The sequence below is a fragment of the Podarcis bocagei genome (assembly GCF_964188305.1).
Source record: "Podarcis bocagei genome assembly, chromosome: 2".
Lineage (NCBI taxonomy): Eukaryota > Metazoa > Chordata > Lepidosauria > Squamata > Lacertidae > Podarcis > Podarcis bocagei.
Window position 1 is genome coordinate 7,384,013 of NC_138126.1, and position 12,777 is coordinate 7,396,789.

At 45.8% G+C, this 12,777-nt stretch overlaps 1 protein-coding gene across 3 annotated transcripts; it reads right to left on the reverse strand.

Annotated features, from left to right (window-relative positions):
• Nucleotides 1-206: 206 nt before the first annotated feature.
• On the reverse strand, nucleotides 207-11,636 carry LOC308581432 (uncharacterized protein). 3 transcript variants are annotated; one of them, XM_081183801.1, is made up of 7 exons: nucleotides 11,474-11,636; nucleotides 5,544-7,216; nucleotides 4,643-4,769; nucleotides 4,420-4,523; nucleotides 4,185-4,311; nucleotides 2,762-2,851; nucleotides 207-1,806 (listed from the first exon to the last, which is right to left on the reverse strand). In XM_081183801.1, exons 2-7 carry the CDS (start codon nucleotides 7,164-7,166, stop codon nucleotides 1,229-1,231), a joined length of 2,649 nt encoding a protein of 882 aa, XP_081039927.1. In that variant the 5' UTR covers nucleotides 7,167-7,216; nucleotides 11,474-11,636; the 3' UTR covers nucleotides 207-1,228. The 3 variants fall into 3 exon arrangements, with proteins under 3 accessions (XP_081039927.1, XP_081039928.1, XP_081039929.1); XM_081183802.1 differs by lacking the exon at nucleotides 11,474-11,636 and adding an exon at nucleotides 10,217-10,332; XM_081183803.1 differs by lacking the exon at nucleotides 11,474-11,636 and adding an exon at nucleotides 10,196-10,284.
• Between the last annotated feature and the right edge of the window lie 1,141 nt (nucleotides 11,637-12,777).

Genomic DNA, 12,777 nt, shown 5'->3' on the forward strand with positions numbered 1-12,777 from the left:
GACCTGAATGCAAGAACAACCCTCCCCACCAAGGGAAACTGAATCGCCAAGAAACTGTGATTCAGAACTACGGCTGCCTCAAGCTGCTGTGCTTTTCAAAGGCTTTAAGTTGTGGAGTTTCAATCACTAGCTAAAAGAAAAAGGCAGGCCTCTGGTCACAAAATTTTGTTTCATTAAAAAAAAAGTTTATTTGCAAATTCAACAGATAAAAAATAACCTTATATAACAAATACAAATAGTAACAAAATAAAAATACACACAACACATTACATACATAGTGCTCATCACATTAAGGACTCAGCTAGGCTGGTGAAGAAAGTGTTGTGTGTGCAATATAACACTGTGCCACCAGATGGCGCTGTGAAGTCCCATCTTTCCCTCCCGGATTTCCCTGTTTAAATTTACAACACGTTTAACTGAAACTCTTCTTTGATGTGTTCAAATCCAGTCTAGATATCCAAAAGGCACCAGCACAAAACTGGCATCTCCAAGACATATTTTCAAATGTCGCCAAGGCAATGCAAAAGGTTGTTATTTATCAAAATGTGTGTGCTGTGTACAAAACTAAGCAGAAATAGCTCATTGCATTGCATTTGTGGTTTAGTAGGCTCGCCTTTTTGCACCGCTACACATCGAGGCAGCCCAGTAGCCGCAGAAACAATGAAAAACCTCACATCCTACTGCAATGCAATGCCAGTAAGTCATAATGAGGGGAAAACGTGACTCTAGAAATAAACAAGTCAATCAAAGTGCTGTCCAATAGTTCCTTTCAAACACAACGGGACAGTGACAAATGAATATTCAAAAGTATCGTAGCTCCAGGCTGGTGCAAATCCTATGTGGCTGTTCTGTATTTTGGCGAGAAGGTGGATTTTTGCTACAAAATACAAAACACCACCCATGTTCTTTGGGGGAACCCAGTGGCTGTGATGCACACGGCCGATGAGAATTGTAGTCCAAAACATTTGGAGGGTACCAGATTGTGAAGGTTGCTGTTAATTGTTCATGTGCTTTCTCCTGAAGGGATACCAGAATATCCACGCTCCACTATCCAGGCATAGGCAAACTTGCGCCCCCCCCCCGGTATTTTGGAACTACAACTCCCATCATCCCTAGTTAACAGGACCAGTGGTCAGGGATGATGGGAAGTGTAGTCCCAAAACAGCTGGAGTTTCTCCCAAGTGCAAGTTTTGTAATGCGAATTAACGTATGTATTCCACCTCGATGTTTATAAAGTGCATTCACCTCCATGATTTCTCTGGTGAAGTTTAAGGCTTGATCCGTGACGGAAACTCTTCTGACACTGGGAACATTGATACGGCTTCTCCCCTGTGTGGATTCTGTGGTGCCTGTTCAGGTTTCCACTCCAGCCGAAGCTCTTTCCGCACTCGAAGCATTTGTACGGCTTCTCCCCTGTGTGAATTCTTTTGTGCACTCTCAGGTATGTGCTCTGAACAAAGCTCTTTCCACACTCTGAGCATTTATAGGGCTTTGTGCCAACATGGAATCTCTGGTCTGAGCTGCGAGAGAATGGCTTCCTGTTCTCTGAACATTCATGTGGTTTTTCTCCCATGTGGATTCTCTGATGTTTAGTAAGGTTCATCCAGCCAATGAAACCCTTTCCACACTCTGAGCACATCAACAGTCTCTCTCCATTCTCAATATTCCTGTTGTTTCCTGCATGACGTTCTGCCAGTATTGGAACTTCACGGAAGCCAGCCCCTACAGAAGTCAAGCGCTTCTTCTGCTTTTGTTCAGTTTTCTTTCTTTGAGGACTGTTTTCTTCATCACTCTCACTCCCATCACCTGAAAGAATCGAGAGAGAAATCAGGAACAGGTCCTCAAATCAGGAAGGAAACTCAATGAAATCAAAGAAAGCAGAAAATACGGTAAGTGGGGAGGCAGATCCCTTTCTATTCCATCAAACAGCCTCTGATGGTGAAAAGGAAATAATAACTGATACTGTTGCACATGCCACATGTGTTCCGCATTTGTAGGAAATTGGTATTTTAGTATGGCAGTCTCTATATTTTTGAACTCCTTGCATATTGATACGAGACAAGTGCCTTCACTCTACTCTTTTTGGTGCCTGCTAAAAACGTTTTTGCTCAGGCAAGTGTACCCAGATATCTAGAATACTGATGTGCTTGTAGTTTATTACCATTTTTAATTATTTGAATTTACCCTTGATTTCTGTTTTAACTCTGAAGCACAACCCAAATCCTGCAAGGAAATAGCTGTAGTTCGATGATACAACATGTGCCTTGCTTTGAGGTTTTTCTATGTGCTAAGTATTTTTGTGTGTGAAATAAGAAGCATAAATTACTAGCATTAGTAAATCTATTACGCACCCTCTGCCAAGCAAGTCCTGGGGTGGTTTACAACAATCTGAAATTTGTAATTTTAAAAAGAATTTTAAAAATTACAGTCCTGGGAAAGGGGCAGGCTCTTAAAACATGTCTCAGGTCTCAAGGCCAGGGTAGAGAGCTACCTCTTCAGCATTCAGTTACAGGTAAGAGAAAACAGGTAAGCTTTTATAAACTTTCTTAAACTGAGGGGAGCCCCCGTTGTATATCTTTCAGAAATGAATTCCAAAGTGCAGGAGACACTACCAAAAAGGTCCTGTCTGCCTCTGGTGCCCACCAGTTTAATTAAGGAGGGCATGGGAGTCTGGCCACACAGAAATCAAAATGTCTGCCAGGTGTCTGCATAGCTTGCTAAGCCAAGAATGCAGGGAGTCCCATGTCAATTCAACACCTACCTGCTAATTTCTCCTCTTCTTCAGAGCCCTCAGTGAATGCATTTTCCCATTCTTTCTGCAAAGCGATATCAGATCTGGAAATTGGTAGTCCTTTTTTGAGAGAAAGAAGATGTTATTATTTATTAAATTTATATACTGCCCTTTATCAGGGCGTCGTACAACGTTGAAACACATTACACAGCATCAATGACAAAAACATAGTAAAGAGCATACTGACGGACAACCTAATTATAATAATAGTCCCCACACTTTAACAGGTCATAGATTAATTAATAGCCATAGGCCTGGGTAATGTTATAACGCTGCCTTAAATGTATAGCTCGGATGGGGCCAGAGCTTATTTAACTGACTATTTATTTGAATTTTTTTGATTTGCACTTTCATAGCATATATCAAGGCAGCTTGTGGCATAAATTCAATTAAATCAGTCAATAAATATCTGTAAAATGGTACGCCAGTAAGCTTACTGGGAAATGATAAATAATGAATTGAAAAGGATGTTCAAAATAATCTTAATTTTTAAAAAAAAAACCCCAGAAACTTTTCTTTGGGGAATTTAGGGACAGAACTACCTAAATTGCATAGAAATTTATTTATGTGTGCGACTGCAACAGCAAGCATGTTACTCGTCCCAAAATGGAAAGAAGCAGAAGTCCCAGCAAAGGGAGAATGGATGCAAAAACTTATGGAATATGCAGAAATGGCGAAATTTACCGGAAGAATAAGAAATCAAAATAAACTTTTTATAAAAGAATGGAAATGGCTTAGTGAATATTTACAGATAAATTGCAAACAGATAAAAACATTGGCAGGATTACTGCAATAACCTGCAGTTTCATACGAGTTTATATTTAACGTAGATAATTAAATGAGCAAATTAAATGAATTTGGATATGCAGAAGATATTAAAAAATAAATTTAAGGAACGGCAGAAAGGGGGCGGGGGCGGAGGAAGCCAAACTTTGAAATGTTAAAATGATTGTGAAATTAATGAAATGTATGAATTTGAAAAGTATAAATAAACTTTAAAATAATGAAAATAAATATCTGTATAACGTGTTTACAAACATCAGTAAAACAGCAACAGATACTAGCTGGCTGAAGGGTGGGGGGAATCCATATCGTAAAGATGTAACTAAAAAGTAAAGTTTTTAAGAGAGACATAGCTGTCATCGTTTCCCTTTTTTAAAGGGAAATTCCCTTATTCCGAATAGGATTCCTCACAATAAAAAGGAAATGTTGACAGCTATGTAGATGTCTGAAAGAAGGCAGGGAGTTCCGCAGGGTGGAGACTGCCACACTAAAGGCCCTGTCAGCTACTGTCACACGCCGTGACGTTTCCCACAATGCACTGCCGCATACAAAGAGCAGCAACTCTTCCTGCTTTCAGGATCTATCGGCCAAAACCAAGGAGGAGCCTTACCTAGAAATACCAGACTCGCATAATTCTCCTCCGTGACTTCTTTGTGCAGCGCTCTCTGGTCCGGATCCAGCAGGAACCATTCCTCCTCTTTGAAATGCACTGCCACCTCCTCAAGGGACACGGGAGCCTGGAAGAAGGATGGCCGGCCATCAAATCCCACACCTCTCGCTGGGTCTGAAAAAGGAACCTGGGTGGTCCCCTGCCCATCTCCCCAACACTTCCGCCCACCCCGTACCTGTTCCAACTGGGCAGAAGCCATTTCCAGTCCACCACAAAGAGGAGGAGGCCTAGAAGGAACTTCTGGGGCCATCTTGCTGTCTCCAAACGTTGTTCGACATCCTATGGGGAAGGCAAAGAAAATGGGGAGGCATTTTAGGCTCCGTAATTTAACCACAGGATCCAGGCATATTCAAGAGAAGGAGAGACTATGTTGAAGCCTGCTCCGTTATGGTGCTTACCCAGAGAGGTGGTGGCCATGTCAGACTCCTGCTTGATCTCCCTGAACAGTGGCCTCTCGGTGGCATCTGGCAGGGTGTTCTCTGCCTCTATGAAATGCGAGGTTGCTTTGGATGACATCTCCTGCGCCTGAGATAGGAACCCATGCAAGAAAGAGGAGGGGGGGGAGACAGGAAACAGGTCAGGCAAAGGCCAGGGGTGCCATTAAATAACACAAGATGAATAAATGTTCAAGTACTAAGTTATTATTACCTTATTGGCCCGTATATAACCCGCACTTTCCCCCCCAATTCCGGCCGTGAAAAGTTAAAGTGCAGCTTATATTCAGCTTATCCAGTATGTAGCCAGGAGCACAGCAAAGTGGTGCCTGTCCCACGCGTAGTCCCCCGTCCTCTCCCCCAAGGCCGGGAAGGGAGAAAGCGGGGAAGGGAGAAAGCTTATATTCGGGCCAATACGGTATCATCATCCTTATTAATAATTATTATTTACCCTCCCTTTCACTCTAAGGTCCCAGGACAGGTTGCAGCATTAAAACACAATACTAAAAACAATTCAAAAATTGGATTCAAACAAGTAAGGCGAGTCCTAAAACCATGCACCTCAAAAGCCAGGGTAAAAATGAGTGTCATCAGCATTCGCTGGAAGCCGTATAATGTAGGTACCAGATGTACCTCTGTGGGGAAGGAGTGCCACAGCTTAGGGGCCACCACAGAGAAGGCCTTCTGCCACCCACCAAATCTCTGAGGGTGCAGGAACTACCAAGAGGGCCCCATCTGCTGATCTCAGCACCTGAGAGGGTCTAATTTATCAGCTAGAAGATTGATCAGCACTTCCTGAGGCAGTGAATCCAAATACAACCAGGGATTGGGGCCTTGGGATTACCAAAGCAAAACAGTCTCTCACCTCAGCCTCCTTCTGGTCTTCCGCTTGGCTCATGAGAAAACCTTCAGCCAGGGCCACTGCCTCGGTGCAGGTCTCCGGCCCACAATCTCTGACCCAGTTCTCCATCTCCGGGGGGAGGGCAGCCAGGAACTGCTCCAGGATCACCAGGTCCAGCATCTGAGCCTTGGTGCGTCTCTTCGGCTTCAGCCACTGTTGGCAGAGGCGGTGGAATTGGCTGCAAACCCCTCGGGGCCCCTCGGCCTCCTGGTAGCGGAAATGCCTGAAACGTTGGCGCCGAGCGTCAGAGCCAAGGACGTCCTCCTCACCCAGGATCTCCTGTGCGGTTCTCTTTGAGGCTGTCACACTGCCCCTCGCCTGGACGAAGTGAGGAGGTACCCCTGCTCTTTTCCCTGCGTCAGTTGCCACAGAGTCTAGCTCTTCCATCTTTCCTCCACAGAGCCGGTCATTTGCCTTTTCTTTCTGCCGAGGAGGGAAGGAGCGTGTTGTATTGCTGCTTCTTTCGGCCTTGTCAGCCACATCTCTGTGCCATTTCATGAGGTGACTGTGCATTGTGGTGGTTCCCACCTGCTGGCAGCCGCTGGGCTTCCCAAGACTAACAGTTTGACTGGAACGGGCCGCAAATCTGCTATTGGCATCCTTGGCGAAGAGTTTCCACACAAAAGACGTTTTCCCACGATGGGCTGATGGTTCCATGGTGGCGGCAACCTTTTGAAGTGGGTTCTTTTGGAGCCTTTTGATGCCAGAGGCTCCTCCTTCCTTGAGTCCTGGTAGTGCCCTTTCCTTTGCACAGTCCTCCTGTACCAGCACAGCGTTGCCATCTCTGGACTCAGAATCTTGGCTGCTGTTGCTTTCTAGCAAAGTGAATTCCATTGGCTGGCATGCCACACAGGTCAGCGGAGTGGACGGCAATCGAGACCTGCCTGACATGGACCGAGTGTGAGGCCTGGAGGGTGTCATCTGGCCACTTCCTGCTACCTCGTTAAGAGCGGAGTGAGACCCCAAGGTGCCTGAGACAGACCGCGTTCGAGGCCTGGAAGATGCAGTCTTGCCCCTTTCTGACGCCTTGTCAAGGACGTCCCTGTGCTTTCTCATCATGTGACTGTGCATTGCAGTGGTTCCCACCAGTTGGCAACCATCAGGCCTCCCAAGGCGAACGGCCCTATGGCAGACACGGCACTGGACCACAAATTTGCTTGTTGCCGTGAAGTATCTCCACACGAAAGAGATCCTCTGCCTTTTTGCTGGTGGTTCCATAGTGGTGGTGTCCTCTGGCTCAAGGGACGTGGAGGAGGACTGTTTTAGGAGGCGCTTGCTTCTACGCAGCTTTGGGACCTCGCCTGGGGTGCTGTTCAGGGGAACTTGGACACAATGTGCTTCTGCTCGCGCTGGACGTGGCAAGTTCAGCACGTCAGAACTGGACTGTTCCTTCTCTTCCTCCATGCTGCTCTCCAATGCCAGAACGAAATTCTCATCATCCAACTCAAAAAGATCCTCTTGGGAAGGCTCCAGTCGAGATTCTTCCATAGGGTTTTGGGAACCACTCCATGCCTCTTTTATGCTGAACTGTGGTCCCAACCAGTTCCTTTCGTTTGTCCTCTCCATCTTATTCTGCAGGTTGACCATTGTGCAAGAGGCAAACACTGTGAAGCAATTGAGCAGAGTCTAGTTTTTTTCTGGTGGGAGAGAAAGAGAGAGAAAATCAATCAATCACTGCTTTTCAATAGAAGCACCCATTGAAATTTAATGGAAGGCAATTTGTATGAGCTTAAATGTGCACTGTAGTTTTTGGATTCATCCAAGTTGCTGGAAGCTCCTTATTTCCCAAGACAGAACCTGCACGTTCTGTACTGATCCCCAAGGTCTTTTGGACCTCATAGTGATTGCAACTCACAACAAGGTGCAGATGATTTGCAGAAAAGTTGATTTTATTCTCTGCAAGTTTGTCACTTACTCTTCTCCAAACCATGTGTTCCCCCCCCCCAATTTTTCCCTTAGCCTGCACTGTTGCTGCACTTTCTTCCACAAGCAAAAGCCTCACATCAGAAATAGGAAACATGTGTGGTCATGGCACTGTTTCAGAAACTATTGGAAATATAGCATTAATTTATTTCATAGAATTTCTATGCTGCTTGGGGTTTTTTGTGTGTGCTTTTTAAAAGCCTCAAATCAATTTAAAAAAGATAATACTGTAACATCAAGGGAGGGAACCCCATTGTATTTTGAAACATTTTTTTGAAAAAACTAAAACTTATTAAAATTCCCTCAACTTCTAAGCCGTAAAAGCGCTTGATCAGAAGGCAAGTAGAGTAGGTGCTGCAACACTAAACAAGGCAGGATCTATATTTCTAACCTTCCTTTCACATTACAGAACAGGCAACTGTGGTGTGATTGAAATTTAGAATGGCGTAACATTATTAAATGTCTGGATGTGAAAAAAGAACATTTTTTAAAAACACAGAACTTATAACTCCCATGATCCCTAGTTAGCAAGACCAGTGGTCAGGGATGATGGCTATAATCTGTAAATCTAACCAAATAAACCCAATGTCCAAAACATCTGGAGGGCCGAGTTTGCCTATGCCTGTTCTAGCGATCCCAGTTTGATGTATTACTATGAACCAGGGGCAAGTCAATTACACGGTTCAGGGCCAGTGCGAAAGGATTGCAAAACTTTGGCACCAGTTTGGAGGGGCCCCCAAATTTCAGGGTTTGCAGTTAATGAAGCTCCAGGGCAGTGAGTCTGCGTATAAGCACCTATTTAGCTACTAAGAGGGCAAATAGCACCAGCACTTTGCAGTGGTGAGGCAGAAGTCGCTTTTGGGGTGCTGGGGTTCCTAGGATGCTGTCTTGGGGACCCTGCTCCCCAAAACGTAATGGGTCTACCACCCACTCGCCCCCTGCAACCCCAGACAACTGCACCCCACCCCAGATGAGACTGACCAATGGCTCCTCCCAAAAATATACATAGAACAATTTAAATACAGGTGAGCAAAAAGAGGTGCTAAATTGATGCAGTGTGTGGAAACACCTAAACTTTGGAACTGCCTGTCTATTGACATCAAACAGGCATCCTTGCTGTATTATTTTCAGCACCCACTTAAAACATTTTTGTTTAGGCAAGCCTATCCAGACATTTATTTTTTTTAATAAAGAAAGATAAAAATGACTGGTTTTTTGCAGTACATTTCTAGAGCTAATTTAACTTTACCTCAGAGGAAAACCATTTGTTGAACATCTTTTTTTCCACCCTTAACTTTATGTGTAATGCATTCAGCGGGGGGAAAAACCAACAAATTTCCATTAATTTCTGTAACACACCATGTAATACTGACATGTAGAAGTGTGTCCTTTCTTACTAACTGCCCTGGATTTTAATCTTTGGAATGTTTTCAATATTTGCTTTTAACTACAGTGGTACCTGGGTTTGCAAACAGTCTGGTTTGCATACGTTTTGGATTACAAACACGTCAAACCCAGAAGTGCGTGTCCCAGCTTGCAACCTTTTTTTGGATTACAACCCTTTTTTTATTATTACAAGAGAGAAAAAAATTGGAGGCCACATTGGCGAAAGCATGCCTTGGGTTACAACCTGTTTTGGTTTACAAACAGACCTCCGGAACAGATTATGGTTGCAAACCAAGGTACCACTACAAGTTTGTTTGTTTCACACACTCGAGCTGTGTATATATTTTGTGTTTACACTTACACACACAGGCACACATAACCTCCCATTACACAATAAATAATAATAGTGCCAAAGCAATTTGCAACTAACGTAAAAATATGGCGTTGTGCCCAATGCTAGTCCTACTCAGAGTAGGCCCCACAGAAGTTCATAGGTTTCTTAATTTCAGCAGGTTGTCTCAGAGGAGACCTGCTGAAATTAAGAAACCTATGAACTACTTGTTCTTAGTTGGATAGAAACTGGAGTAATAAAAATGGACGCTAGCAGGTTTAAAAGTCAGGATGGGAATATAATATCATGAGAAGGGTTCACGCCTTTGATCGAGGGGGGTGGGAGCTCTAAAGGGGGGTGGGAGCAAAGATCTTCCCTGCTTCTAACTGAAAGTTGCCCATTCAGTTTTCTCCCAACGGGATGCAAAAGGGGTTTCTCAGTGTTCAAGGGCAGAACATCTTAAGAGAGCGGTCAGCAAACCTTTTCACCAGGGGACTGGTCCACTGTCCCTCAGACCCTGGGGGGGAGACTATATTGGGGGGGGAGGGAATGAACGAATTCCTATGCCCCACAAATAACCCAGAGATGCATTTTAAATAAAACTGCACATTCTACTCATGTAAACATACGCCGATTCCGCGACCGTCCGCGGGCCGCATTTAGAAGGCAATTGGGCCTTAAGTTTGCCTACCCATGTCTTAAGATTTCAAAGAGCGAGAAACAGAGCCTAGATAGGTCGCGTGCATGAGCGAGGGGGGGGGCGAAGGGCTGTCGTTATGCAGAAGTTTCCCCGAAGCATTTCCTTTTCAACCCCACAATCTGTTGCATTTGCATGCATGGGCGAGGCCGGCGAGGGGGCAGCTGCCCGAATCCAAGCAATAAAAATGCATAGCAAACAAAAATCCTGACTACGCCCGTGAGTGCAGACAATTTTTTTCCCAGGGCTTTCGCATTTGTGTGCACTCACACACAAAACCTCCCCGCTTTCCAAACACACATTTTTACAGCTTCTTGCTGCTGTGCCGCTTTGCCCGTCTCCTTCCCGTCCTCTCCCCTGCTTGCTTGCCTGCCTTCTCCAGCCGGGAGCGCGCAGCAGCAGCTCTCGCCTTCCCCTGACTGTAGGCGCGGGAGTCACGGGCAGGCCGTGCGCAACTGCCCCGCGCTCAGGGCTGGAGGAGGCAGGCAAGCAGGGAAGGAAGCCGGATCGGTGGGTGCGCGCGCGCGGCTATCCCGCGCCTGGGAGCGCACTCTCCGCGCCCCTTGGGAACGCGCCTGCCCTGGGCAGCGACGGCATATGCTGCGCCACTGACCCTTCTTGCAGTGCAGTCCGCCCCTGATTCCCCAACGTGCAAAACATCCCTTTTTGGCGACGGCGGTGTCGGGAGAGAGAGGAAAGAGTTTCTGGTTGCCGGCAAAAGTTTTCAGAAAACTCCCCTCTCTGTCCAGGCCCGCCCGCTCTGGACCCCCAATCCCGCTACTCCCATCTCTATTTGATTTTTAAAGATCGGTTCTATCAATTGGGACAGAGCCACACACACTCCGCTTTTCCCGGGAGCAAATCCCTGCTTCAACGGGAGCGCACACCAAGTTGCTAGACCTCTGGAGGTTTCGCATTACGAAAGGTAGTCGCAATCATCGAAAGGGCAAGCCGATGCTGTTATTTGCAGAACATAACTGCATCGGCTTGCCCTCTGGATGTTTTGGACTACCTTTCGTAACGCGAAAATATATAACACTTTACTAGGTTTTATACAAATATCACAAGAATAAAAACACACAGTAACAAAAATGAAAAATACAAAAATATACTAAAGCAATATTAAACCGCCCGCCCCCCGGTATTCCCCGAATCCCGTGACTTTCCTCCATCCCCTCTCCTGGTTCCTTTACCATATTTTTTTCTACTGCATACAGTATCTTATTTTTCCTTCAGTTTTTCTACAGTGTCCCTAAAATTACAAGTTACAGGTAGGTAGCCGTGTTGGTCTGCCGTAGTCGAAGCAAAGTAATAAAAACAAATCCTTCCAGTAGTAGCACCTTAGAGACCAACTAAATTTGTTATTACTAAAATTACAAGTGTTCTTAAAATCCTGCCAATGCGTTAACGTGTTTACAGTGCGCAATTGTGTTTCTCAAACCGCCGCTGCAGCCATGTGTCGCTTAAACCCAGCACAACCGAGCGGTTTAAGCTAAATCTGGCTGCGTGGGCAATTTGGAAAAAAAGACTTCATAGCAATTGTAAAAAGGAACTAACCTCAGGGTTTTAGGCAGACGATCCTACTCTCTGTAGCCAAAGGGGCGCTGCTGGAAGCTGGACGAAAGATGATTTCCAGTACAGTAATCCACACGTTCCCCAGAGAAGAAAAGACAGCGATCTCTCCACGACCCTGGAAACGCTTGTGAGAAAGCTTTGCAAACTAAGGGTATAAATAGTCACGGCTGCCGAAAAGAAGGGTGGGGTCGTGCAGGGTGGGGTCGTCCAGGGCAGGAGGCGTGGCGACCTCCCAAGCCGTCGTCCCCTCTCCTACCCCCACCCAACCACAGAATGGAGAGCTTTGACCTTGTTCGGATCAAAGCGGGAGAATCGAGAGAGTTTAACGCCTCCGGCTAGTTTTCAGATCCTGAGCACGCTTTTTGAAAAATAGGGGTACTGTTTGTTTATTGCATTTATCTAATTCACTTCTCTCTTTTTTTTTCCATCCAAGGAGCTTCTTGTAGGGGGGGGGGTGAATTAGATGAGCCTTTGGTTCCAACGCTGCAATCCGATGATTCTGTGAATATCAGTTGCCAGGAATTGCAGATGGGGAGAGGGGTGTTGGGCTCAGGTACCATTTGCAGACCGCACGGGGAGGGGGAGTCTTTATTTATTTATTTATTTATTTATTTATTTACTTATTGTATTTATTTCCTGCCTTTTCCTCCAAGAAGCAAAAAAGTTGGCATGCATGGCTTTTCTCATTTAATCTCCAACAACAAACCCTGTGAAGTAGGTAGGGCTGAGAGTGAGGATTTGAACCCAGGTCCTGCACTACCCCCTGGCTCTTTCAATCATAGAATCATAGAGTTCTAAGGGGTCACCAAGGGTCATCTAGTCCAACCCACTGCAATGTAGGAATCTCAGCTGTGGTCTAAAAACCACTGAGGCCAAGGCTTGCCGATCAGAAGGTTGGCAGTTCGAATCCCCGTGACGGGGTGAGCTCCCGTTGCTCGGTCCCTGCTCCTGCCAACCTAGCAGTTTGAAAGCATGTCAAAGTGCAAGTAGATAAATAGGTACCAATCCAGCGGGAAGGTAAACGGCATTTCCGTGCGCTGCTCTGGCTCACCAGAAGCAGCTTAGTCATGCTGGCCACATGACCCGGAAGCTGTACGCCAGCTCCCTCGGCCAATAAAGCGAGATGAACGCCACAACCCCAGAGTCGGTCATGACTGGACCTAACAGTCAGGGGTCCCTTTACCCTTTACCTTTACATCTGAAGCATCCATGACAGTGGGCCATCCAGCCTCTGCTTGTAAACCTCCATGGAAGCAATCCACAACCTTCCCAGGTAGTCCACTGCT